General features: G+C 40.5%; 4 protein-coding genes, 1 long non-coding RNA gene and 1 other non-coding gene across 11 annotated transcripts in view; 1 reads left to right on the top strand and 5 right to left on the bottom strand.

Annotated features, from left to right (window-relative positions):
• loxl2a (lysyl oxidase-like 2a) overlaps window positions 1-13,157 on the top strand; it is a 28,783-nt gene extending 15,626 nt beyond the window's left edge. The window contains exons 5-14 of the mRNA XM_041033303.1: window positions 1,444-1,660; window positions 2,442-2,625; window positions 4,571-4,722; window positions 4,809-4,976; window positions 7,595-7,760; window positions 7,962-8,202; window positions 8,486-8,601; window positions 8,858-8,994; window positions 9,436-9,547; window positions 11,670-13,157. Coding sequence (XP_040889237.1) covers window positions 1,444-1,660; window positions 2,442-2,625; window positions 4,571-4,722; window positions 4,809-4,976; window positions 7,595-7,760; window positions 7,962-8,202; window positions 8,486-8,601; window positions 8,858-8,994; window positions 9,436-9,547; window positions 11,670-11,740 — 1,564 coding nt within the window. The 3' untranslated portion in view covers window positions 11,741-13,157. The remainder of the gene's footprint in view (window positions 1-1,443; window positions 1,661-2,441; window positions 2,626-4,570; window positions 4,723-4,808; window positions 4,977-7,594; window positions 7,761-7,961; window positions 8,203-8,485; window positions 8,602-8,857; window positions 8,995-9,435; window positions 9,548-11,669) is intronic.
• LOC121178877 lies at window positions 8,054-8,619 on the bottom strand. Its single transcript, XR_005893832.1, has 3 exons — window positions 8,493-8,619; window positions 8,298-8,372; window positions 8,054-8,178 (listed from the first exon to the last, which is right to left on the bottom strand). It is a non-coding gene; the product is annotated as an uncharacterized LOC121178877 (long non-coding RNA).
• On the bottom strand, window positions 9,485-17,338 carry r3hcc1 (R3H domain and coiled-coil containing 1). 6 transcript variants are annotated; one of them, XM_041033304.1, is made up of 9 exons: window positions 17,223-17,338; window positions 16,777-16,948; window positions 15,643-15,780; window positions 14,737-15,310; window positions 14,347-14,522; window positions 13,951-14,021; window positions 13,759-13,854; window positions 13,458-13,588; window positions 9,487-11,346 (listed from the first exon to the last, which is right to left on the bottom strand). In XM_041033304.1, the coding sequence occupies exons 2-8, from the start codon at window positions 16,818-16,820 to the stop codon at window positions 13,479-13,481; spliced, it is 1,209 nt and encodes a 402-aa protein (XP_040889238.1). In that variant the 5' UTR covers window positions 16,821-16,948; window positions 17,223-17,338; the 3' UTR covers window positions 9,487-11,346; window positions 13,458-13,478. The 6 variants fall into 6 exon arrangements, with proteins under 6 accessions (XP_040889244.1, XP_040889243.1, XP_040889238.1 ...); XM_041033305.1 differs by having other exon boundaries at window positions 16,777-16,944; XM_041033308.1 differs by having other exon boundaries at window positions 17,059-17,332.
• Window positions 17,339-17,940: 602 nt separating this feature from the next.
• Window positions 17,941-21,299, bottom strand: LOC121178876 (golgin subfamily A member 7-like). The gene is made up of 6 exons (XM_041033311.1): window positions 21,215-21,299; window positions 20,605-20,727; window positions 20,373-20,525; window positions 20,135-20,236; window positions 19,532-19,590; window positions 17,941-19,271 (listed from the first exon to the last, which is right to left on the bottom strand). Exons 1-5 carry the CDS (start codon window positions 21,221-21,223, stop codon window positions 19,543-19,545), a joined length of 435 nt encoding a protein of 144 aa, XP_040889245.1. The 5' UTR covers window positions 21,224-21,299; the 3' UTR covers window positions 17,941-19,271; window positions 19,532-19,542.
• An 897-nt stretch (window positions 21,300-22,196) lies between these two features.
• On the bottom strand, window positions 22,197-25,375 carry rplp0 (ribosomal protein, large, P0). The gene is made up of 8 exons (XM_041034965.1): window positions 25,276-25,375; window positions 24,869-24,976; window positions 24,558-24,733; window positions 24,206-24,293; window positions 23,409-23,555; window positions 23,047-23,232; window positions 22,775-22,915; window positions 22,197-22,554 (listed from the first exon to the last, which is right to left on the bottom strand). The coding sequence occupies exons 2-8, from the start codon at window positions 24,920-24,922 to the stop codon at window positions 22,399-22,401; spliced, it is 948 nt and encodes a 315-aa protein (XP_040890899.1). The 5' UTR covers window positions 24,923-24,976; window positions 25,276-25,375; the 3' UTR covers window positions 22,197-22,398.
• On the bottom strand, window positions 23,668-23,797 carry LOC121179967. Its single transcript, XR_005893912.1, has one exon. It is a non-coding gene; the product is annotated as a small nucleolar RNA SNORA63 (small nucleolar RNA).
• Window positions 25,376-27,605: the final 2,230 nt, after the last annotated feature.

Genomic DNA, 27,605 nt, shown 5'->3' with positions numbered 1-27,605 from the left:
TTTATGTTTTCTTATTCTAATCTATTCACTATGCACATCCAGCCAATGTTAGTCTCCACAATCTTCTGAAAGGGACAGGCAGTCCAACCACAGTCAAATGAAGACCAGACAGACATCAGAAATACATTTATGTACAAACACTATGAGTCACTATGATGGTCATGTGTAATGTGGGAAGGTTTGCACCTGGATCTTCACATCCTTGTGGGTTTGGTTAGAAATGTCTATAATTTGGTTCTAGTTTAAGTCAAAGAAGGTGACTTTGATTAAAAATGTCTCCTTTATAGCCCTGGAAAACACAATCTTATCTGATTTGATGCTAATCATACATATCATATGCATCTTAACTGAAGGAAATATAAGACGCAACAAACCAGCAATGATCGCTTTGTTTTTTTGTTTATCACAAAGGGTCACAAGGCTTGTGTGGTTGTTAAGCGTGTGATGATGCAGTGGTCTCCAATGGTTTACTGTTTTACAGAGGTGAAAGATCACGGTCAGTCTGTCTTGCCCAAACATGTCAACAACAGTGCTACAAAACTAAAAACTCTCAGTCCAATTTAGCGTTTCTTCAAATTTTACGGACCACAAATTGTTCTTGTATTCAAACAGACTCAGAGCTTCATTCTGTGCACAGCATCTGGATAAGCTGTAAGAAGTGAAAGGCTTGTAAACGTAGCTCATGCTGGTTTCATTACATGGTCTGGCTCTTCCAAGGCTCAAACCTGCTTCGAGGTCCACTGTTGTTGGGTTCCTCAGTGACCCTTTGTTGAAAATAAATAAATCTCATTTAAAACAGTATAAAACATAAAACAGTAACAAACATATTTCAGTGAAGTGTGAGAAAGAACAATAAAATACCTCATGAATCAGAATCAGATTCTGATGAATGCAGTTTTGAAAGAAGCTAAAACTGTGGACAAGTATTTTCCAAACCAAACCTCTGTTTTCTTTCTTTCTTTCTTTCATTCTTTCATTGCTGTGAATTTCAGAAACTTACTTGATATTGAAAATTCCTCGTAGGGATGCTTAGTCATTGTTGTCATCAACTGTTCTTTGCTGACATGAATCTTTACAGAGCTCAGTGGGTGATGAAGAAATGTTCAGTGTCAGATTTTTTCACCAGCACTTGAACACACAAAGCAAAACACTTGCAACAGCATTACAATGCAACAATGAAATAACATAAAATAACAGAGACTGACTAAATGTTGACTGTGATGAATGGTGCCTCTGAAGCAAGACTCAGGTCTGCAGGTTTTGGCATGAACTGATACCTGAAAGGTTGGAATGTTGTTCTTCATTTATTAAACTTAAAACCTATGACATGCTTTAGACAGCAGATACGAACACAAATTACCACAAATAATGTACAGTAAAAACTACATGTTACAGTATATAACTGTGTGTTGCCTACGGCCCTGTCATTTTATGCCTTCTCAGATTGCTGGCCAAGCGTCGTAAGAAGAACTACTGGGGCTTCGCTGTCAACTGCACAGGCAACGAGGCCAACCTGTCTGATTGTAAACTGGGCAGGGAGATAGAGCTGAAGGGCAACAGCACCTGTGAACAGGGCATGCCTGTAGTGGTCAGCTGTGTGCCTGGACGTGCCTTTGCTCCCAGCGTCAGCATCGGCTTCAGGAAGGCCTACAGGGTGGAGGTAGGTCGGATCATACGTGCTTGGCTGCGCGGTGGGTTGGTGGTCAGGGCCATGACTGCAATAAAGAGTGCTGAGTTAGTTTCTTGTTGCTTCATTGTATGCAGTGAAATACATTTTTTAGGATGAGTCAGATACAGAGGCTAAATAGGCTCATGCAGATGTTCCTCCCTGACTCTCTCAGCAAGTGAAAGTGGACATATTGCAGATGTTTGTTTCTGACCTGAATCAGACCCCAATGATTTATCATTCATTTTAAAACTAAAGACATTAATGTACATCTCAAAATCTGTAAGATCAACGAATACAGTGTGTTGCTACATCATTACATGACGTCATTCTTTACATGAATTACTTCAAATGTAAATACAGAGGTCAGTAAGTACAAGCTACCCTATCCTATAATCAAGTCTTGACTCTAGTCCAGCTCTGGATTACAACATTTCCTGCTTATTAACCAAGTGACCCTGTAGTCAAGCATCTGGAAACATTTGAATGCGTGAATGCTAAACATCTGTTACATTAGACAGTCGAAATATCAGTATTCCCTCTTGAAGTTTATTGCTTATTTGTTTAGTTATTACCAAGGTGACACCTACTTTTTCTGTATACTACAAAACAAGGAATAATGCTGAACCTGTATAGTATACAATCAAATTTAATGAGAGAAAAATCAATCACTTCATATTTCTTCAGCTACTATAGATTTGAGCAACAATCATTAACAAGACGATTGTTTTTAACGTTGGCACTAATTTTAGTTTTTGGTTAACTGTTTCCATAGCAACCCTTGGTGCGTCTCAGAGGCGGAGCTATGATAGGCGAGGGGCGAGTGGAGGTGTTGAAGAACGGCGAGTGGGGTACAGTCTGTGACGACAACTGGAACATTCGAGCTGCCACTGTGGTGTGTCGAGAGCTGGGATTTGGTAGCGCCAAAGAGGCCCTGACTGGTGCCCGACTGGGACAAGGTATATGGTGATACATTGACAAACATTTTTGAAAATCTTAAAAAAGTGGGTTTAATGTTAAGTTACTCTTTAGACACAGAAACAATTCAGTGTAGTCGGATAAACTGGCTGGGGCAAAACTGCGATACAGAAATGCCAAAAATATGAGTTCGTTTTTAACAGCTTCTGCATTACATAGTTCAGCAAATATGATGGTAACGGTTGTTTAATATCCAAATTTAACAGATCCTTGTTTATGTTTATTTATGTCATTTATCTTAAAAAATCTAAAATAAAATAAAAAATAAGCCAATATATATTTTTATCTGTTTTTTAAACAGAACATCAAAAATCCAGTACTGGTTGGACTTAAGAAGAAATCATATAATTGGCACACTCCTGAGTGTAGTAGTCACAACTTTCACCCGTACAGGTGGACTGTAACAGTTCCTCCAGACATTTAAGGATCATCTTGACATAGTGTTGAACTCAACTGCTCACAGATTTTTAGTTTTCAGTACATTTCACATTTACAGCACCATCACTCAACAAGAGTCCAAGCACAACATCAGTATAGAATTCATTCCCAGCTGTGAAAATGAAAGGTGTGGAGTGAAACCAAGGACTTCCACCTCCGCCTTATCTTTGGCCTCTGTATCACCACCTGTTTGTGTCTCACTTCAGTCAGTCTAGACCTTAAGTCAGCACTTGAATGCATCGGGGAATGTATGGTGTAGAACATTAATTTTATACCTTGACTTAGGAAACTGATTCTGTGAAATGCAATATACCTCAGCATTATAAGAAGCATATGTTCATTGGAACAGTTGTCTTCTCCTCCGCCTTGTTCTCACAGCAAAACTCAAGAGTGCACAAAATGTTCCAGCAGAGAAAACAGCCTTTACGGGTTTCAGAGGAGGAATTTTTTTGTTGGAGAGTCCACAAGGTTATTTGAGGGATGTTTTTTTTTTTTATGAGCTGACCACTGGATTCAAAAATGGTACCACACACAGGGGGGTAGACTTGAAATAACTGATTATGTTTGTTTTCAGAAGTCACTGGAGTGGACAAGAATGTCAAAAAGAATGAAATGGCACTAGAACATGATTCGTGCCGTTATAAGGGACACAAAGAATGTGTACCACTTAAATGCAATAAAATACAATCCGTTTTTCTTTTTCATTATACTATATCTATGTATTTTTTAAATCTAATTTTATATAGTTTTTTTTTACTCATTGTGCTTGACCCATACTGATTTTCTCTGTCATGCATTCGATAAGTTAAATATTTTATTTATTTAATCTATGATAACCATCAGTCAGACCTGGAAATTGACTATGTGTTTACAACAAAACTGTGTTCTTCTTCTTGTGAACTGATTTTTCTCTGCTGGCTCCGGGTCCAGCTCAGTCTCTGGCTGTAGTTTCAGAGCTCACAGACTACACTACAGACATTCCTGCTCACACGCAAAGAAAACTAGCATGGAGGGAGTACTCACACATGGTATTGTGGTAACTCCTCTATGCTCAGATGACTTTTTTTAACTTGGGGAAAAAAAATGCAGATATATATTTTTTTAAAGGCCTCAAGTGTCTCGTTTTCATTTGACATAGCTGACTGCTTGTTTCCTAATTCTAGGAAAGAGGATGAAATTTTACATCTGCCTTTGGACACACTTGTTATGACAAAACATTCAGGCAGACGAGCCTACTGCTGTTTTACTCAGGAACAGTGGGCTGTACAGGCTTGTATTTCCTGAAATTACTGTGTAATCCAAAGATAAAATTTCTTCTTTCCAGTAATGGAAATATAATATACCTGGAAGCGAATGACACTTTTAAGATTATTTTCTGTTCAATTCTGGACATGTTGACTGCAGCTCATTTTAGTCACAGTGAGGTTCGTAACAAGTTCAACAGAATGGAAAATATTCAAAGTGCCTGTTGGGTTTTTTTCCCTATAGGGATCGGGCCTGTCCACATGAATGAGGTGGAGTGCTCTGGGTTTGAGAAGTCACTGACCGAGTGCTACTTCAACCGGGACTCACTGGGCTGCAGCCATGAGGAAGATGCGGCCGTCAGGTGCAATGTTCCTGCCATGGGTTTCCAAAATAGAGTGAGTAACTCTGTCTCCTATAAAAAACAAAAACAATTTTTATTTGTGTGGCACTGCAAGACACATTTGTCTGTCTCCCTCCTCAGCTTCGGTTAAGTGGTGGCCGTAACCCCTACGAAGGCCGTGTGGAGGTCCTGGCAGAGAGGAACGGCTCTCTGGTGTGGGGCACAGTGTGCAGTGACAGCTGGGGGACCATGGAGGCCATGGTAGTGTGCAGACAGCTGGGTTTGGGCTTTGCCAGCCACGCTTTCCAGGTAAGGCCTCTGGAATAATTATAATAAATTTCCCTCTATGCCCACTTCCGTCAAATCATTTTTAAAGATGAGCTTATCTTTATCGCACAGGCTTTCAGCATAAAGGACATGACTTAGGGTGTAGTTTCTACTCTGACACAACCCTGGCACTCAAACTGGACTTTTCAGAATTTATGGTGTAATTCCAGTTTATTTGATATGTGTGGTAAGTCACTCAAATATGTGGCCATAATATTTTCATTTAGGAGGGAAATCTATATAAAATACTATATGTGTGAGATTGGCCACTGTGACATTATTCAGTACGCCAAAGTTCACACTGGCCCTGCAGAAACTCCAGCAGAGTTTTTAACAACAGCAATATATTTTTCTGTACAATGATTAGTTATTGTAAAGAAGAAGTAAATTTACCTTGACGACGACTTCAAATTGCTAAAATGGAAGGAAAAACATTCACGCACAAGCAGTTTCCTTTCACCGTAACAAAGTTTGGTTCATTTGTAGCTTAGAAAATATACCTGTGGTATTAGATTGTTTGAGATGGACCTAATCTGAGAAATTTACAACATGCGTAATATGGACGACATAAAATCAGTCTGGCAGCACGATCCATTTTAATGTCTACGTGCTTGTGTGCATGTCAGTGGAGGCCGTTAACTCTCACTCAGACAAACTCGAGCTTTATTGATCCCAGAGGGCAAAATAAAGACGGCAAACACGCAGTCAGCACAGAAAGCATCGTCAGGCAGGTTAAACCTATGACACAGATGAGCATTCAGCTTCTCAGCAGGAGTGACGGGAAAAGCCTTGATGTCTCGTTTGAAGTTTAGTGGACCCTCCGACAGTAAAGCCCGTGGCGTGACTTGGCAGCGTCACAGTCCTGTCCTGCTTACGTTTCCCCCTTGCTTTTTAAAGGAGACCCCTGTGCTCCCTTTATATCACGAGGCGAGAGGCTGGTAAAGGTTAAGACACCCCCCTTGTGTTCGTTATATTTTCCTATTTTAAGGTAGAAACTAGTGTGGCATTTGTGGTTTAAGATTATATAGGTCTGGAAAGTATGTGTGAATCATGATGACAGCGGGGGGCTTTATGAGTGGAACTTGGACTGGGTCTAGCAGAGGCTGTTTATCTCGCTAAGCTGTGTTTAGGACAATTACGTGTGATGCATTTCTTAATGGAGCAACACGAAAACATGTCATCTTGTGTTTGTGGTCACTGCTCGAGCACTCACCCTCTAGCCAAGTGCATTTCAAAATTATGCTTTTCTGATCCACTATCTGAAATAAAGTGTGTACTTGTGATTATAAGTACTTATTTCACTTAATAAAAAAGAGTTTTCTGTCTGCCAAGTCCAGTAATCAGGTCAAGGTATCATAATAACAAGTCTCTTTGCCACCACATACAGCAAGTTGCCATTGCATAAGAGTTTTCATGTTAACAGCAGGTTTAGGAGTGATAAACGTCTGCTCTTTGTTATCATAGCAGAGTAGGGAATCGGTTTCTCCAGAGACTCTTTCCCGTCTGACTTTTAAACGCTTCTGCAGGAAAATCCCACCACCAGATGGAAGAAATGACACAGAGCTTAAACTATACCCCTGTATGTCTGTCCCACTCCTTAACCCCCCCCCCCCCCCCCCCCCCCCCCAACACACACACACACACACACACACACACACACACACACAAAGTACTCCCACATCCATATCCCTCAGCTCAGTTTCTTTCTCATGAATCCTCCATTTCCTTGGAAGATGACGGAAAGTATGAGCTTCTTTTACAGAAGGTTTCCCTGTGGTCTGCAGAATGCACTGTTAAGGCTGAGTCAGGACTGTGAGGACATCAGAACACCCCTTGCTGTGTGTGTGATGTGTGACTTACCCTTTGATTAGATTTGCTTTGCGGGACAACTGGGATAATGTGTCTGCAAATTAAATACAGGAGGAAAATTAAGATAATGTTTCGGTTCATAACAATCCCACACAAATCTTGTTTTCCAAAACAGTTTAATCAGAACAATCTTCATTTCCCTGTTTCCAGCTGACTCTAGCATAAATAGATGAAATTATATAAGAGAGATGTGGATTTGAGAGTTTGACTCAAATTAGTTTGAAAGAGGTAGTTTGATAATATGGAAAATTCCTTATTCCTTTACTTATTCGCTTTATGAGTAGATTGTTATCACACTCTCTCATCTGTACGCTAAGTATGAAGCCACAGCCAGCAGACAGTTAACATAGCTTAGCACAAAGACAGGAAGCAGCTAACCTTGCTCTGTCTGAAGGAAGCAAAATCCCTCCCATGTATTATGATACTACACGAGAGGCACAAACTAGAGCTAGGTTACACATTCAGTTTTTGTACAGATTAAATAAATTAGATTTTTAATTTAGGGAGCTTTAGGGGTGTGGATTTCGTTACCATTGGACAGAGCCAGGCCAGCTGTTTCCAGCTCTTACTAGTGTTTGTATTGACTTAAGCTAACCAGCTCCTGGCTCCGGCTTCATACTGTGAACTATTCTTTTAAATCAGAACAATTAGGACTTGAAGTCTTTGGAATTTCTTGATTATCATTCAGCTGAATGACATCCCCTCTCTTTTCTGTGCTTCTCTCTCGTCAGGAAACGTGGTACTGGCAAGGAGATTCCTCAGCTGATGCGGTGGTGATGAGTGGAGTGAGGTGTTCAGGCACCGAGCTGACTCTGGAACAGTGTCTACATCATGGAAAACACATCCACTGTCCCAGAGGAGGTGGACGCTTCGCTGCCGGGGTCTCATGTACTCAGAGTAAGAAACCGCAGTATACAAATACTGTAATGTAGAATCTTAATGTAGTTTAAGAGTTAAACTACAAGAGGTACATTTTATGAGCTAAACACATAAATAAGCACATAAGCTTTGTAAAATGTTCTGAAATTCAATGAAATATGCAAAAAATACTGTAAACTTTTTTTAAAAACCACTTCCTTGTTGTTATTTCCCTCCCAGCGGCCCCAGACCTGGTCCTGAACGCTCAGGTTGTAGAGCAGACCACCTACCTGGAGGACAGGCCCATGTATGCTCTGCAGTGTGCCCAGGAGGAGAACTGCCTTTCCAGCACTGCTGACAAAGCCGACCCCAGCTCCTACCGCCGCCTTCTCCGCTTCTCCTCCCAGATCCACAACAACGGCCAGTCAGACTTCAGGCCGCGGGCTGCACACCAGTCCTGGATTTGGCATGAATGTCACAGGTGAGACCTCAACCAAGCCCACAGTTGATAGTTTACAGACTGAATGAAATCAAATGGAATGAATCTTTAAATTAATTACTTACTTGCTTACTTACCATAGCCGGCTGTCCTGAAAATCCCTATATCTTGCTGGCAATTAGGCTTTCTCCCCTGTGCTCCTGCTGTAAATGCTGTTTGGGGTGGGTCATGGATAAGAGCACATATGTTACTGTGGAGCAGCTAAAAATGGTTATGTATAATACATATTTCAACATTTATTTTTTTTTGCCTTTGACCTTGTTAGACATTACCATAGTATGGAGGTTTTCACCCACTATGACTTGCTGAGTCTGAATGGCACCAAAGTGGCAGAGGGACACAAAGCCAGCTTCTGTCTGGAGGACACCTATTGTGACGAGGGTAAATACACACACCTTCCTTTCCTTTTTCATTATGTCACATGCTGTTGCTTTATGTATAATTATGCCATGTCGAGTTCTGGTTCAACGTTTTCTTTCTTATGAATATAATACAGTAAAACCATGGTAAAATTTCTATTATCAAATTATCAATGATTCTGCTAATAATATACCATGTGCTTGAATGTTTGATCTGATAAAACTTTCTGAACAAACAAATACAAAAAGAAAATTTAAACCGCTCTCACTGCTGACAGGTATCCAGAAACGGTACGAATGCGCAAACTTTGGCGCACAAGGAATCACAGTTGGTTGCTGGGATACCTACAGACATGACATTGATTGTCAGTGGATTGACATCACAGACGTGAAGCCCGGCGACTACATCTTCCAGGTTAGTCTGTTAGCCGTGGTGGATATGGCACATCTGCTGCTGGAAAGATTATCTCATCTCCAGCCAGTGCAGTCTTATAGACCAAACAGACACTTTCCATGTGTCTGCCTCTGTTTTTGTTTGGCACTCAGCCTAAGTATACTCTCACTCAGACTTTAAACAACTGAGCGGGGGTTGTTGAAGGACACAGATTTGTCTGATGAACACTGTAGCTGTTTACAACATACTAGAAAATCAACCTTCTGTAGCAGCTGCAGCAACTTAACTTTTTCTGAGACAGTCACTGTTATGTCACCTTGCCACCCTCTCAGTCTTCTGACAGTTCCAGCTGTATTATTTGGTCTTTAATAGTACTTAAAATGATTTATTCACAGTGTATAAATGTGTAAAGGGGAAACATTTTTCTTTCACATCTTTAACACTTTTTTTTCCCTCTTCCAGGTTGTGATAAATCCCAACTATGAGGTTGCAGAATCAGATTATACTAACAATATTATGAAGTGTCGCTCCCGGTACGATGGACAACGGATATGGACGTACAACTGTCGTATAGGTGAGACTTCTATCTTATAAGGATAATCTGCTCTGCATTTGGGTTAAAATGATATTAACTGCAATCATAATACATCAAGTTCATAAAATTAGGCAGCATTAGAACTGATTTCATAAAAGCATTTACTAACACAACTTACTTGAACACAAAGAATCTCAAACCAAACCAGTTTTTACACTATTTATCTGCTTTAGGTGTAAACATCCTCTTAATAAAGTTTAAGATAATTAACATTTAACACTGTTTCATTTTAAATCCAATGTGCTGAATTAGAACCAAAACATAGCACATTATAAGCACCATACAAACACTGGCTAGGGTAGATAGACTGGGTAATACTGGGTAGATGTGAACATTAATCGAAGCTCCTAACCTATATCTGCCCAGTTTGATGCATAACACTTCTGCCACATGATTGGCTTACTGGATAAAATTGCACGAATAAGCAGGTTTGGTGTCAGGTGTTCCTAATAAAGTGCTTGGTGAATGTATGTTTATTAGAAAAATTTACAACACTGAAACTTACAACCTATCAAGTTAAAAACCATGTACAGTTTTCATATTTTTATATTACCGTGCTGCATTTAATGCTACAATCAAGTTTTCTATTCCCTGACATTACTCAATATTGTAGATTAGTTCAAATCTACAGGTAACTGACATGGTAATGCATAGACATACCACAGAACGGGTGCTGTCAAACTCAAATCAGGCACAAAATATCATTTCAGGAAAAATGCCCATTTCAGTTGTACTAAAGACAAACTTTCCTCAATATCATTACAGTAACATGTTCACAGGGCTGAACATTCAAGTTTCCAATGTTCAGACTTTAATTGAGCAAAACATTCAGCAATCTTCTAGTTTTCTGTAACGTGGAGTGAACTTGAACACGTTGCCTCTGAGGCAAGGTAGTTTTTTTTTGTTATTTAGAGGAATAAAATAAATATTAAGAACAACCGAAAATCTTTAAAATTGTTTACAAAAATAAAAAGTTTTAAAATGAACTAAAACATTAGAAAATATCAACTGAGTCCAGTATAACACTGCTTGTTATGTGTTTTTCTTTATAACTATATCTCTCTTGAGATGCTGGCTTTTGAAAACAATATTTAGTGTTTTGTTTGTTTTGTTTTTGTTTTTTTAAACAGTTTCTGCTTCTGTTAATGGATCTACCTTACATTTATCTGCAGGGAGTTTTGCACTCCATATAAAAATCTGTCTGTAACTACAGCACACAACAAAATAGATTCCTTTAACCAAATCCTGAGAATTAATCTGTGGAGAAAACTGACATAAAGTTAGAAAAGAATTACTGCTTACATAAAATTATGCGACCAGTCCTGGATCACCTGGAGAAGGAGGAAACAAAAAACCACACCCTGCCTGGAAGTTAAACAACCTTGAAATGCACTTTAGCTTCAAGGCAACATGCAATCAAATTAAAACAAGCGCACAAGCTTCTCCAGTTTTTTCCGTTGTCCCTTTATCGATCTGAAATCACTGTTTGTGTTGGAATGTTTCATATTTCATTGTTTCTTTTACATCTAACTCTGATCTAACACTGCCTTAATATGAGAGATCCTAACAATAAAAAACAGAAACCACAACAGTCATGACCAAAGGTCAGGGGGTCAAGTTGAGCTTCAGAACAACAACTTTGAGGCTGGTGGTGATTCAGTGAAGCAGTGAAGCAGGCGAACAGTGGTGGACGGCAGTCATACTCTTAATGATCAGCTAAGTGGTTTGTGGCCACTGTAGAGCCTCTTCAGAGGCAGGCAGACCTCTGCTGGACCTGTCTGTAGAAAACACAAAGACTGTTGGATGATATTTTAAAAGAGGTATTATACCACAACATGGCACAAAATAAACCTCATTTTAAGAAAACACCTCTGTCAATAAATTGCAAATGAAATGTTTTTCTAGTTGAGCCATCGCTTTTCACAGCTGGGGGTATGTAGGTAATGTCAGAATGGTTTGTTTGGATTGTGCGATTATATCACATTAAAAAGACTGGTACTGTTTTAAGTTTAGATTTGTTTGACTGGGAGCATCAACGTTTGATTTGCATGATGTTACACAGTATTGCTCTTCATCCTCCTCTCTCTGTTTGACCTCACAGGTGGCTCAGTGAGCTCAGACACAGACGAAATGTTCCCTGGACTGCTGACCAACCAGCTTTCACACAGATAGACCCCGAGATGGACATCACAGACGGACGGACATTAGGGAAGCGAATATAAATATTTTGACAACCACTAGAGGGGGCTGTACTGCTTTGCTTCCCTTGAGAAAGTGCTGGATTGAGGTTGAGCTCAGGGCACAGCAGCTACAATGGACAATGATTCAATGGGGAAAAAGACCTGCTTGCTAACTAAATTTATTAACCACATTCAGCTGTACAAAAATGTTCTTATCTCTTAGTATCTCTTGCCTTTGTTGTCAGTGAAAAGTAGGTTTTGACCTGGTGCTTATTGGGAGGGATGTCAGGGAGGATTTGCAGCCAAATAATTTATTAAATTAACTGTGCAAACAGTCGAGTTTTAAGCCAAAGTTTCAAGCATTTGGGGAAAGCTTCAAATGAAAAAAAAAAAACAACAAAAAAAAAACAAAACACAATTAAATGAAACCTTCACCTGCATGTTAGGTTTTGCTTGGGATGGATGAAATCAGTTTGCTGCTAAATCTGGTGCTACAGGTGGTCAGAATCTTGCACTGTATGTTTTTGTTTTCCCGAAAGCAGCTGAATTGAAAGACAGGTGTATATATCATATTTGCTTCCACCATGTTGGACACTTAAAGGCCTGAACTAGAAAACCAAAAACAAATGCAGTACATGATTATGGTAATTACTGCAGAGAAACAAGCCACCGTCTATGGCAACAACACAGCTGACAGGACAAAAAAAGTCCTATTTCCAGAAAAACTGTATTTAACTTTCTACAAATTATGACTCATGAACACAACTGCAAAATAAGCAAGTGAAAGACAGCGGAATAGAGTAGATTTATTTATGCCAACAGTTGCTTGGATTTGGTTCCTGCAGTATTTCTGACAATCTGTGAAGATTTTCAGTCATAATTTAAAGTCAGAATTAAGCAGAGAGGGAAAGTGCTTTTTGCCTCCAGGATTTTGTGTTCCACATACTTGAGCTCGCTTTTGAAAGTGTTTTATTTATTGATTTTTTTTTTCTTGGTTGTTACATTAGACACACATTTTCATCTTCATGAAGTGCACATCCCCTCAGCTTATTTTTCTGTTTTGTTAAAATATCACCATCAGGGACTATGTTAACAATGTGGACTGTACTGTAATAGCCACAAATGTGTGTGAAAATGCCTCTTCAGTGTTTTGTAAATTAATTGTTTCTTTTTTTATTTTTATTTTTTTTTTGCAACCCCTCTTTTTATAAGGGTACTTGTTAGTTGTTGCCTGACTGTTTTTATTTTGTATGCATGGGTGAATGTGGAAAAGCATTACATTTTTTGAAATAAAAACAGTAAAAGTAGACACCAGTGTATATGACGAACCTTTTTTAGAAGGTTCAAATGAAGCCAGGATGAAAGTGAAGAGATACACAGGAGTAACATGAAATAAAAGTACTATATTCCGCAGGTTTTACGTGTGCTATCCAAAGTTTAGCACTGTGATCACCAGCAATCAAATCACCATGGTGGTTATGGTTGGACAAAGACTTTTAAAACAATTAAAGTAAAAGTGACAAGAATCCTAGCATATAACTAGCTAGGGAAAAAAGATAATAAAAAGTTTTTCCCTGCCCACAACAAGAAAATCACAGCCATGGAGGCACACAGACCGACGTTCATGTCACAAGTTTTCAACAATTCCACAAATCTGGCTGTGTAAACCTATAATACCTAAAATCAGTGAGTTTCATTAGTCTGTTCACCTGAAGTGTAAGCCCTTCTCTTCAGTATCGCTGCACTCTGCCTCGTCCCTGCAGCCCCAGAGCTCTGGTCACCATCCGCCTGGCAACAGCACAGTCTGTCCTGGGACGTTCCTTCACTGGCTGGATAAACTCTGGAGGACGGCACAGAAACAACCATCAGATCCGGCATTACAACAAAAACGAAGTCCCAGACTAAAAATTTGATTTAAAAAAAAAAACATTAGCAATTAAGATATTTACTAAAACACAGCAAGCATATTATTTCAAGTAGCCACAAGGATCAAATAAATGAATCTCCTACCTGCTCGTCTAACGGCTTTGCCTTTGGCTTTTTTACTCCCTTCAGCCAGTGCTCGTGCCTTCAGCAGCGGGTGACAGATGGAGAGAGCATGGAGTGCTGCGTGTGACACAGTAAACAGAGCTTCATGTTAGTACATTTTTAGCCACATACATGTTAGCCGCTAACCTAAAACCCACCTGAGGGGCAACATACCTGCTGACTCGCTGGAAAAAACCCCCAGGGCATGTGTGTTGTCCACCCATTTGATCTTCATCCCACCATCACTGAGACACAAAGGAGAGCAGCTGGTTTGAGTAAATCTCAGTTATGTGTTTACTGTCAAGATGAAGTGTTTGAGATCATTTAATTATGTTGGACATATTCCAATAGGATGAGTATATTTTTCCTTCAAATCTCAAGGAGAACATTTTGTTGCAGAGTAAATACAGATGAAAAAATGAGGACAACGTGCTTATATAGAGGAAAACATGTTTAAGACGGAGTGAACTAACATTCGAAGGAGCTAAAGCACAGAAATACAGTCGCTATGAAGACAAACCGAGCTGTGAAGAGTTTTAGCATCTTAAACATTTAGCATCATGCTCACACCTGTAGTCTGTGAAAGCATCCAGAAGGTCATCTGTTTTGAACACAGACGGGAAGTCATAGATCTCGATCACATGACGAAACTCATGCGGGTTGATGCACACATTCTCATAAATAGAGTAGTCGTTGTGGACGTGCTCGATGGAAAAAGACACTGCCTCTTTCAGGTGAGCCTTAATCTGATGGGGCGAACACATAAATCGCTGGTTACAATTAATAGTGTTAATGTGGCCTCAAGGTGACACAGAACAAAAAGTTCAAAATCACTTCAGTACAAAGCAATGGAAAATACCCCAAAAGTAAGAGATAATAATCATATATATATAAAAAAGAAGAAAATAACAGAAAATAATAACAATCACACTTTCAAAACTAAGTGCATGGCTGAGTTACCTCTTCAGTTACATCATCATCTGCGTCTGTGCTGATGTCTTCTATCTGGGAGCTGTATGCCACACTAGCGAGGTCTTCTTTGTCTTTCACGCCCTCCTCCAGACTCATGTCAGAGAAGCAGGACACAGTCTGGTCCCATAAAAGGGGCTCAGCTTCATGCAGGCTCAGCACCAAGTTTTGTTTCTCCTCCTGAGGACAATGAGCTGAACTGTCCACAGTATGGTTGAGGACACCGTCTGTTACACTGGGGACAGATTCCTGTCTGGATGTGGATGAGGAGTTTTCTGTAGTTTCACAACAGGAACAAGAGTCAGTGGAACAGCTGATACAGCTGTTAGAGGCTGGACTTGGCAACTCTTTGTACGCCGTAGGTTCTTGCGGGTTTTGCAAGGACAGTCTCTCCCGAGCAGCTCGCGGCATGTAAAGAGGTTTGTCCGGCCTCTTAGGTCCTCGGCTTCGGGATGGTATTGAAGATTTAGGTTTAGCAAAGACGTCCATCTCCTCCTTACTTCTTAGAGGCTCTTCATTCATACTGTTGTTGCTCTCCAAGTCACTTTCTTCCTCAATCTCACCCCTACAGAAAAAAACAACAAAACATGATACTTGTATTAAAATCCTACCTTAAATTTGCCACGAATTACTTTGATAGACTTTCCCTCATTTCAGTTCAACTTTAGTGACCAGTTTTATTATACTTATGCATTTGGCACCAGCTGTGGTTCCTTCTTATGAGACAACTTGGTTAAAACACAACTGATAAATTTAATCTTTAACTCCAACATGTCATGATTAGGTGCATCACTTGTCATCACACCTGACCAGGTCAGTTTCTCTCACTTGTTTTAAAATGGACAGAACAAATAATTAAAGCACTGTGCACACAATCAACATGTCTATATTCTGTACCTGAGCTCCGAATAGCAGATCACCACCCTGCGACACCAGCTTTCTCCCACTGAGAAGGTGGTGAGCTCTGGAAGGTCTTCTGTGGTTTTGTGAATCAGGTACCGCAGTCTGCTGGGTAGAGGAGGGAACAGGAGCACACTGGAGAGGGACAAAGAGGGTATGACAAAGGAGATGGACAGTGAGAGGGCCATATTTTCTCAGGGAATATACAAACAATTTCATTTTTTTAATAACATAAAATTGTCTTTGACACTTAAACATCATTGTATTTAATCTTTTTTTTTTAATCAGGTAGTCTCACTAAAATATCTTTGGCTGAGTAGAGCAGAAAAAAATAAGTACACAGAAGAAACAATCACACACATCTCTGTAAGGGTCCAAAACGAACACTTAAAGTTCACCCAAAGGATGGGATGTTCACGTTTTAAAGCCTTTTGTAATGCACTTCATTATATAGAGCAAAGTACTGGAAGGCAGTCCATCCTAGTTTAGTATTTACTTGTGGGGTATCAAGATTTGGCCGGTGCTAGGATCAGGTCTGAGGAAAAGTTGTAAATCTGAGATGAGATGCAAGTTACTGCAGCAGCTTTAGTGGGATACGCTCATTAATAAAAATGTTGGTGTGTAGATCTCCTCTTGTTGCTGGTGAGGACCAACCCTACTTTTCCATAAATTACACAGTAATGAGTCCTGAGTTGAATATGCATTTACATAATGAATCATGGGACACAGTGACACTGTGCCATGTTGTTTTAAAGGAGAAATTACAGCAAGTGAAGCACAGACATGATCGTGGATTGCACAATGGTTTTCCAGTCCTCAAGAGACAACCATGCTTTATTCCAATACAATAAAGCCATTTTTAAACTTTAGTTTCTGTGCCAGTTATTTCCCGCTATGTTCAGTGAAAAGACGATCTAACTAAAATTCACAGATATTTCTGACTGTACGACTTTAGGGTGACGATGAGGAAGATGTAAAATGGAAATATGGGTTCTTAAAAACAAAACACATGTTGTGTGGTCAGTAAATTAGTATAACTGAGGTGAAAACAGTCAGTTACGTGACTAAATGGTACAAAATAACACAGCTGGTTAATTTTACAGCGAGCTGTCCGAATGGTTGAAGCCTTACCTCTTGCGGTTGCTCTTCTGTTGGTATGTTTCCAGCTCATCCATGACATGATGCACGAATTCATTTTCTTGCTTTGGGAGATAAATGCCATCGAAACAAGGAAACGCCAGGGTGGACAGAGAGGGGTGGGTCTTGTTGACTGTGTGATGAAGTTAACTTCTTACTGACCTAACTAACAGAAACGTCAAAAATAAATACAACTTTAGCCAAATGCAAATTTAACTGTGCTCTGTGACGTTAGCTAGCAACCACGGTTAGGAAGGTTAGCCAAAATAACAATACCTGCGTAAGTCAAAGGTAAGTTGAGCATGAAGCTAGCTAGTTATGTTGTTTTTATTTCCCAGAACCACGCGTTAGAAACTCACACCACCAGCTGACAGCTCCGTGTTGTAACTGTCAGACTACCAGACGTTAGTTAATGCTCGCAGTAACTTGAGCGGGCTTACCGTTGTGGTTTAAGTGTATTAATTTTGATCTGGATTTGTTTAAGTGAAATAGTGAATCCGCAGAAGCGTGGATGACAGGCAGCAGAAGCTCCGAAGCTAGCTAGCGTTACTTTGCTTCCGGAAGCAGATGTTTTTTTTCTTCTTTTGTGGTTCTTCTACAGGCAGGACGATATCCGGTCCGATTTCTTCACAATAAAAGCGAAGGTCTTACAGGTCCAGCTAAACAAGACAGTAAATTTGCAATGTTTTGAAAATGCCTCCTTTTAAATAGAGAGAAATATCGGTTTTGGAACCATTGCCCAAACAGCTGATGTACAGTGGTGGAAGAGGTTCTCAGATCTTTTACTTAAGTGAAAGTACTGAAACCACAGTGTAGAAATACTCTTTCACAAGCTAAAGTCTTGCATTCAAAATTTTACTCAAGTAAAAGTGCATAAGTATTAGCATCAAAATATACTTAAGGTACCAAAAGAATATTTTTTTCTTTGCTGGTAATAATGCGTGTGTCTAGTTTTAAATTTGCAAAGTAACTTAAGCTGACAAAAGTACAATATTTCCCTCCTAAATGTAGTGGAGTGGAAATATAAAGCAGCACGACAGCTCAAGCAAAGTACCTCAAAGTACGCAAAAATGCAGTATTTGTGTAAATGTGCTAGTTACTTTCCACCACTGCATATGTACTCTGATATTTGAGGTCAAACAAAAGAGGCTCTACATATTTCAGGAAAAAAGACTATTTATTTAGACAAAACAGAACAATATTTTAAGAAAAGTAGACCAGTTGTATCAAACACCAACTATGCCAATCATCTGTGGAGTTCAGAGTGTTTAAGGTTCCTGTGGTGATAATGAAAAAGGGCATGACATTCGCAACATAGAGAGTGAATCTTGGGAGAAACATGTAACAGGATAAGGAGATTTAGAGCAGTTGTACAATGACATGACAGAGATGGACATTTCTCAAAATGCACTGGGTCGCATTATTGTTTTGTGATAGATTCATTAATGGTAAACATACTCTGTCTTTGAAGTCACAAAAATCTCCAGTTCAGAACTTCTAATGTGTGTGTTTCACAAGACAAGATTTCCCCCAAAAGAATCACATTCATGCACAAATAAGAAAACATTCGCCTCAACAAAGGCTACAACCAGCATGTTAATACTGTAGAGCACAACCCATAACAGAATTACTGTTTACATACTGTGCCAAAAATGCAGACCCCACCTATTTCTATTTAAATCATTTGCAAAACAATACCCAAGTCAAATTACTCATGATTACCTTATCATCATCATCAAAAAGTGGCATTTAACACAATGGCACTATTCACCGGTCTTGATCAGCTAGGACATGATTTATCCAGTTCAAACTAAAAGTATGTGGACAGTTTCCTGTTCTTCAAGCTCTGTGCCTCGGTACATTTAAATTGAAATAAAACAAAATATACTACATTAAACTGCCAAGTCTTAGCTTTGAGTAGATTAACATACAGAGAATTGTGAGGGAGATTTAGCTCTTTTAACCCACTGGACAGATACACATGAAGTCAAACAAAATAGACATATTCAATATTTTGTGGAAAATCCTTTGCAGTCAGTCACTGCCCACTGAACCCAAGTTATATGGTGCGTGGTTCAAGATGCGGAACAAGAGAGACACCGTTCTCACTATTCCAAGTCAGTGCAACATCAAAATGATTTTGAAACTCTTATTTTAAGGTAAAATAGTTGCATAATGTTTCTTTAAAGCTGAGACTTAACACAAATGCAGAATCCATTATTTTATTTCAAATTGAATGTGCTGAAGCACACAGCCTGAGGAGAAAAAATGTGTCACTGTCTAAGTACTTGCAGTTTGGACAGTACATCACCGCATGTATAAAAAGACATGAAATCACATTAACAAACATAAGGATAGGCAGACCGTAGAATACTTATAAATTACAGAAAAAAGGATCAGATCAAAATTATATACATCCATTCAGATGATGCAGATATCTGAATATGTGTTGTCAGAGAGAGGAAAAGTATCTTGTCAGAGTCACCAGTCTATACAAAGAGTAAAGAAGAAAAGTGAAAAATCTGTTAGACAATAAACAAAGGTTATAAAGCCAATAGAATCTTCAGTGTTATTACGGAGTCCTGGTAAGTAAACTTCAGTCACCATCAAATGGTGGAATTACAAGAGGTCAGAAATCAGTTTGACTTCAGATAACAAGCTTTAAGTTGGAGTTTATGGGAAAACCCCATACCCTGAAATTCTGATGTGTCATTTCACAAATTAATAATGCATCTGAGTAACAACATACCGTCAGATTCTTTATCTTCCAGAGCCAATGCTTCTGTCTTCAAAGATTGTGATTTCAACCTGGAAGATTGCAAGTCAAGGAAAATACGCAATGTTACATGCACATTTTCTTGTATAACTGAAATGGCACTCAGTACTGCGCATACCTCAGCCAAGGCAAAAAAAATGTCCTAACTCACAATGTTAAGGAAAGTGATAAAGAAATTTCTTGATCTGCCCCTTTAACTGGATCCGCACAAAAACTGAATAGGCTCTTCCCCGGCCCATGCCCCCATCCCTCCACTGAGTTTGGTGCAACTCCGTTCAGACAAATAAACAAACAAACAAACAAACCATCAAACAGACACAGGTGAAAACTGTCACTGTCTGAATAGTGGGGCAACTGTAGCAGAGCATGCTGAGCAGACACTAGTTTGGAATTGGTGCGTAAAATTAGGTGTACTTTAAGCTGTCCTAGAATACCCTGACCAAACATGTAGATGGAAATATTTATAACCTAACAGTAAGCCTCATTTGACCTCTGTGTTATGGTAACATATGGTAATGTGCTGCACTGTGGAAAAAATGAATGGAATTTATCTGGCATTTGCCTGGTAAAGGATACAACTCTGAGTCCTCTCTCAATGGGGTCAGTCAGCAGCAGGCCCCTGGGAGCATATATCTTTTCATTCTGGTCCTTAATGTACCTGCCAATCTTCTTCAGGACCTGTACAAAGACAGATACACACTCAGAGAGTAGTACACAACCACAGGATATAGAGTGATAATAAAATCTGTCCAACCCACCACCGACAAAAATATGAGCTGGTGACAAACACAACATAACACTGCAGCAGTCTTACCTTTTCATAGTGTGTCTCCATACAGAGGAAGATTGTATAAGCAGTTAGACAAGCCAGGCAGCCCTCCAAGTAAGACTTCCCCCCAAGTTTCTCTGCCTCTGCATACAGGTTGTTCAGAGTCTGGATTGTCTCCTCAAACTGCTGCTTATCGAGCTGGAAAAACACAAAGTTTAAAGGCATATTGAAAATACTGAGCCAGCAGTGATAACATCCATGTAAACACTGTGCATACCCTTGATTCAAGTTCAGAGGGGAACTTGGTCTGGAACTTGCAGATGGTTCCTGAGCTGTAGTCTCTCTGGATGAACACCTTGGAGGAGACAGCTGGCTGCTGTAGGTCCTGTAAGCTGTGGGTCTGGAAGAAGAATCTAAATTGATGCGACTTTCTTTCATGAGTAAAATCCGTCTAACAGTGGCATCTACTGTAAACCTAGCTAACATTTGAACTAGGGGAAATCATGACGCTCATACTAATATTATCTAGCCAATTATCATAACTTACATAAGCTAATGTTGTTATCAAGCTACTAGCTACCACAACGTCTAATTTCTTCCCTTATATCATTCTGATCCAATGACAACCACCACCTATGTTATGTTGACACCGCAGCAAATTATAAAATATTGAATAATACGGTTCGCTAATAATATGGGGTAATGGTAGCTAGCGTTAGCTAGTGACCTGTTAGCTTACGTTTGCTGAGCCATCAACGCCGCTGGGAAGTACGATAACCTTTATCAACACCCAAATCAACAAGCCACCGTAAACATGTAAAACTATGTAGACATCCAGCTACATGTCAGTCTTTAAAAATCACTAAACCCCCTAAATAAAACCTTACCTCAGCCATAGTGGACGCTTCCCCTGTAGCTGATGCGCATCCGTTCTCCAGCTCCACCAGCCCGCTACGACTTCCGGCCCACTGTTTTCACAATACAAGTGCTTAAAGCACGGAGATTTTGATGAGCGAATTGCAATAGGGGATTACTAACACCTGTTACATTGTGTGGTTTCAAGGATGCGATGCACTTTCACCTTCTCAACATTTAGACCCATAAATAGCAGGAGACGAAAAATACTGGCAGTCCGTCGGATCAACCACATTCAATTTTTTTTTTTAAATCACATTCACAGTTGTGACACTTTAATTCTGAATTTGAAACTACACGGTTTCAGTGATGTCTGCTAAAATTGGTACTACTCACATAGGCTATAAGAGTAGCATATCGACGCCTTCCTAAAATAATGGCCTTTTTTTTTTGCCTAAATCATCTTCTCATAATGCTGGCCACCACTGGTAAAATTTCCTACATTCTCAGTTGAACAAAAATATTATTTTTCCCCTGTAATATAATGGCCTATGTCATACATATATTCAGTATTTGGTTGAGTTTTTTGTGTTTACTGAAAAATCTGAAAAAATGACATAGGCCATTATTTTAGGAAGGCGTCGATATGTATCAAGCGCCCAAGAAAAACACATTGGATCAATCAGTATGCATTAATACAGTGTCATGTATGTAGTTTTGCATTACTCAACTTTTCTAGATTGCTGTACACTCAAGGTATACGCACCCTTTAAATAACGAGTGCAAATGACAATATGCCTATTCAACTCTAGGAGTTTTATTCTGAAACACTGACACGCCCAACAGGAAGTGTGTGGTGGCTTTTGTCCGACCGGTTCCAAGGAAAACAAATGCTTAAGAAATGCAGAACGTCATCTCCGGTACGTAGCTGAACCATCCCACACCCACCCATTTCCCTATTTTTGAACCCATCTGACAATTAAATTAAAAAAATAAATAAAATAAATGACCTTCTACAAATCGAATACTTTATTTGTTATGTTAGTATTCACTCTGCATGTATCAGTTAATGACCACTGCAGCTTAACCAAACTTAATCTGCCAGTTTCCTGCAAAGGAGAAAATGACACAGCCACAAGGAGATATGGGTTTTTTTTCTTTTTATTGAATCATGGTCTTGTTTGACTCAAATCTAGTTCTGTTCACTGTATTTGCATTAGTCGAACAGACCGAAGCCCATGTCGTCGTCTGATTCCTCAGACTCTTCCTTAGCCTCCTCCTTAGCAGCAGCTGGAGCTGCAGCAGTCTCAGCAGCTGCTGCAGGTGCTGCGACAGCAGCAAAAGCAGATGGGTCAGCCAGGAAGGCTTTGACCTGTGAGGACAAAGGACACAACATTAGTTTTCCATCTACACTGAGTGGTTTCTGGTCAAATATAAATATAAATATAAATATATATATATATAATCCTTGATAGTCCCTGACTGACCAGAAATGTTGCTGCGTTGTTGATCACCCCACAAGGTGATCAACAACACAGCACTACACAGGTTACACTGAAACCTATGCTGCAAGTGAACCAGTGGCATCATACCTTGTCTGCCAGGGGGAAGGAGTACTCTGTCTCCACAGCGACAGCCAGGACTCTCTTGTAGCCGTTGATGATTGAGTGGGGGACGGAGGCCAAGGTGGGATACCCGATCTCCAGACACACACTGGCAATGTTCCTCACACCCTAAAAGAAATCACATTTTATAAAGTTAACAATTTTACAGCTACAGCCAATGTTCCAGGTAAACATGACCAGTGATTTTAGTGAACTTTTTGTTACAAGACTGGTGTCTTTAGAAAGGCACTGCATCTCACCTCCAAGAACCTGGCATGCAGGGAAGCCTCTGTGATGTCGAGCACCTCAGGACTGTAAACGCTGCCATTGTCGTACACCTGTTGGATGATCAGTCCGAAGGAGAAGGGCGAGATGTTCAGCATGTTGAGCAGCGTGGCCTCGCTGGCACCAACCTTGTCGCCAGTCTTGATCAGATTGACGTCACTCTGGGAGAGAGAAATGCTGGTTAGTTACTGATGCAATCATCTTTGATAAATCTGCTTCAAGACTGTTTCATTCAGTAAGTCTGGGGCCTTGCTTTTATAGAACATGTGGCAACTACTCCTGCATGTGAAGAAAAGAGAAAACTCAACTACAATAGCACAATGGTTTTCACACTCACCAAGATTTCAATGGTTCCCCTGGAGATCTTGGTGGTGATGCCCAGAGCCTGGAAGAAAGAGGTCTTCTCAGGACCCAGACCAGTGTTCTGGGCAGGCACTGTCACATCACAGGGGGCAATGGCTCCAGCACGGGCAGCTGCAGGCACCTGGAGTATTAAGTGTAACAGTTCAGTACACTACTTTGCTATAGGCTTGAACTTAAGTGTTAAATGGTAGGTTTGAACATAGGTGCCTGTGGCTTGACACAACTTTGATTCACTGTCTGAAACCTTACGTCCCTGGCAGTCAAGTGGTGCTGACAGACAGGGATAGCGAGGAAACAGGTTACTGTTTGCAGGGGGAACGACAACACAGCACTACACAAGCTGCATTGTAACTTATCCTGCATGCTGACAGTGTGAACCAGCGTTTGACTTTACCAATGGACCTATGGTCCTTCAGTGTTGCTGATGGGATCTGCATGTCACATTTTCTACCTTCAAAAGCCATGAGCCAGAACTGACAGCTGGATAATATGAAGTTTAAATGTTTCCAGTTAACATGAACCCTTTTACAAGGTTTGAGGTGCTAAATCAAATTTCTGGTCATTTCAGAGGGTGTAGTTTGTGCTGCTGTTGAATGCAATACAATTATACTGCATTAGTATTAGCTAAGTCCGCCTAAAACTCCTTCACAACATAACTGACAGAAATCTAGGGCTAATGGTTGTATGTGGCCTACCACTAATTGAACCAGGGTAAATGGCTGTAAAGCTGCACTGGGCAGTTGCAACCAGGTTTCTCATTAGGACTCTTACCTTGTTGGCCAGCAGCATGTCCCTGACCTCAGCCAAATCCTCCTTGGTGAAGACAAAGCCCACATTTCCTTTAATGTGGGGCAGGAGCCTGTCAAATCACGGGATCAACTGTTAATCGTGCAGACAGACATTCATTCAGACAGTCATTTCTACAGAGAGGAAAAATATAAGTGTCTGAGACCTTGCGTCCCTGGTTGCCGGGGGAAATTTAGACAGACAGGGATAGCTGGAAACAGATTATTGTTTGCAGGGGGAACGACAACACAGCACCACACAAGCTGCACTGTAACTAATCCTGCTATACAGAAACTGATGGCTCAGGGAAACAAAAGTAGGGGGGCAGTAAACTCACTTCTCCAGGGCAGGATTGTTCTCCAGGTGGCCACGGATGGCTTTGCGCATCATGGTGTTCTTGCCCATCAGCACCACAGCCTTTCCACGCAGGGACAGACGGATGGTCTGCATCTGCTTGGAGCCCACATTGTCTGCCCCGACGATGAAGCATTTTGGATAGTCATCCAGAAGTTGCTTAAAAAAAAAAAAAAAAAAAAAAAAAACACACACACCACACACAAACAGACAAACCTCATAAGAAATTTGTATACAGTTTAAAAATTGAAATTAAATACGTGTGTGGATTCACGTACGCGAAACAATACTTACGATGATTTTCATAAAATAGTTGGACTTCCACGTGGCCCTGTCTTCCCTGGGCATCTTTGCAGTGCTTCCAAGGATCGCTAGAGAGCTGGTTTAAAGACAAGGTAGTACCTATAAAGAATGAAAACGTTAGCAATCGGAGTTTAAAAACGCTACAACAAACAAAACGATTTCCATAGTACATCCTAACATGTGGTCGACTGCTAACGTTAGCCGGCTAATGGTAAGCTAGCAATATTTTAACAGGCCGCACTTTGTCAAGTCGCACCACAGCACATTGAAGGGACAAAAAATACATATCCATATTTGCTATAAATGTTTATCTAGTTGACCCAAAATCCTAAACAGTGTGTATTTCACGAGAGAATCGCTTATTTTTGTTTAAGGAAGCTGTGAGAAGTAATCCTTACCGCGCACAAGGGTCGCGTGAAAGAAAGAGGACGAACAATGACGCCAGGGGATATATATGCTGAGCAACTGACCAATCACAGTGGAGTATGGGCGACAGCTTCACAACTATTGGTCAGTTCCAGTGACGATCACGTCTGTTGCCACAGTATCACCAATAAGAAAAAAAACATGACATCCAGCGATGTCCATGCTCAGAGTGAACTTCAACTAACAAATGTGGTGTCAAAAATGATATTTCCGGCTTTCGAATAGAGACGAAAACACGCAAAATTCACACCGGTGAGAGGCGACTAGCTGAGTAGCACATGCTTTAGTAGAGCAAAACGATGGCACAACCGCCTCAACAGCTCCCGTCAGAGATCTGGTGCTACGTTTTTGGATACCTGTCAACGGCAGATAAGTTTAACGTCCGGGCATCCTGCAAGTATTTCAAAAAACTCGTTGACCACGGGTCTCTCTGGAAAGACTGGCCTGTAGTTCTGGGTTTTCAAAATGGCTCTTACAACGGTCAGTTCTGGTCCACACTTCGTCGCAGGAATGTCACCAGTGTGGTGGTGAGGAGCACCAAAGCTAAGAATTGGAAACTGCTTGCCCAGTCCCTTCCAGCGCTCACCACAGTGGTTATGGACCAAAGCTCCCAGAACAGCCTCGACTGCTTAAAGGACTTTCCACATTTGAAGCGTCTGGCTATAAGAAACAGCTGCACTTCTCTTTTGATAGATGCTTCCACGGTGTCTAAACCCCAGCAGCTGACTCACCTTAGCATGTGTGATGTTACGTTGCCCACAGGAGCAATGGGCAGTGTGATTTCTGCTGTTTCCCAGTTTCCAAATCTTACATCTCTGGTCTGTCATCAGATTGGAATCTTTGAAGAGACCATTTTAATGGTTCACTCCATACTTAGCTGTCTACCCAAGTTGAAGCATCTGTCACTGTCTGTTGTGCACAGACAGTGCACCTTTCACAGTTTTCTTAGACCCAACCCAGGTACCTTAGAGGGAGCACACGGACAAGCTGGTGTCCCTGCCCTGTCCAGTTTGGAGCTTATCGACTGCATGGATCACTCATTACCAGAAGATGCCATGAGGCTGATGCCTGGCCTGAAGAGTCTCGCTGTTTTCTACAGGCACTCACACCAGGAGCGGCCAGATAGATCACTGTCGCCTGTGTGTCACCTGAAAACATGGCTGAGTGACCTCCCTCAGCTGTCAACCCTGGTCATTGTCAAGGGCCCGCCTGTTAAGAGCTTTGTCACCTCCATTCCAGCTACAGTGACCAGTCTCACACTCTGCGTTTCAGGATTGTCCTCACAGGACATGACAGCCGCAGCAGTGCAGGTACCAGACCTCCTCCACCTTCACATAGACCCCTGGCCTTCACACTTGGGACATCACATTTCTCAAATCCCACGACTTTTTCCAAAGCTCAGACGTCTCAAACTTCGACACAGACATGTGCCGGAGGAACATTTCTTACACCTTCACCAGCTGCAGGACCTGGAAAACTTGGAGATTCTGGATAACTGGCCAAATCTCTCTGAGCTTACTGGCAAGCTCCAAGCTCTCACAAACTACAGACTTGAGGTCACAACCTCTCCTCGCCACAGAGACATATTGTCTTGCCCGTGTGTTTGTCAGGTGTATTGAATTACTGTCTTTTAGCAGGACAGTTGGGCTGTTGAAAGATTATAGTTTGACCTGTTAAGTATCCATCCAGATGAAATCTATGTCTGGAGTTTTGACTTTAAATGTTTAATTTTATTTGAACGTATGTCTAATTCAGAATAATCTGGAGTCTCCAAAAGTTCTCACGGAGGTTCATCATATAGTTTATTTTATTCTCATTTGTTTCACAGAAAGTAGTGACTGCTTTGGACATACGTAATGTCTTGCTATAGTCCACATTGTTAACCTAAATCTGTTAACTGATCACAAGATGATTGAGGAGATAGCAGAAAGATGTCTCTGCTGTACAAAGCTATTTACATTGTTGTCAGATTTTCTTCTAGTCTTTTTTTTCTTGTGAATTACTTCACCAAGTAACCAATCCTTTATTTCTGTAGGAGTCAGGAGCCAATGTAAAATCTACTAAACTCTGTATGAACGACTGATTTTGTACCTCTTTTTGAAAAACAGGCAGCTAGTGTGGAGCTAGCATTTATTTTAGTGTTCATAACAGTCAGTTAACGGTAACACCTGTTCATTTCTAAAGCTCATAACTCAACATTTGTAATCTGCTACGGTCCTGTAATTAAAGTAATTTTAAAAAATAGGCCTGATTACTTCCATTCTGTGTTTTAATATTTTGTGAAAATCTTGATTATGATATG

Source organism: Toxotes jaculatrix, chromosome 3, assembly GCF_017976425.1.
Source record: "Toxotes jaculatrix isolate fToxJac2 chromosome 3, fToxJac2.pri, whole genome shotgun sequence".
NCBI classification, from domain to species: Eukaryota; Metazoa; Chordata; class Actinopteri; family Toxotidae; genus Toxotes; species Toxotes jaculatrix.
Note: the sequence above shows the minus strand (reverse complement) of the source record. Positions and strands in the feature narration are given on the sequence as shown.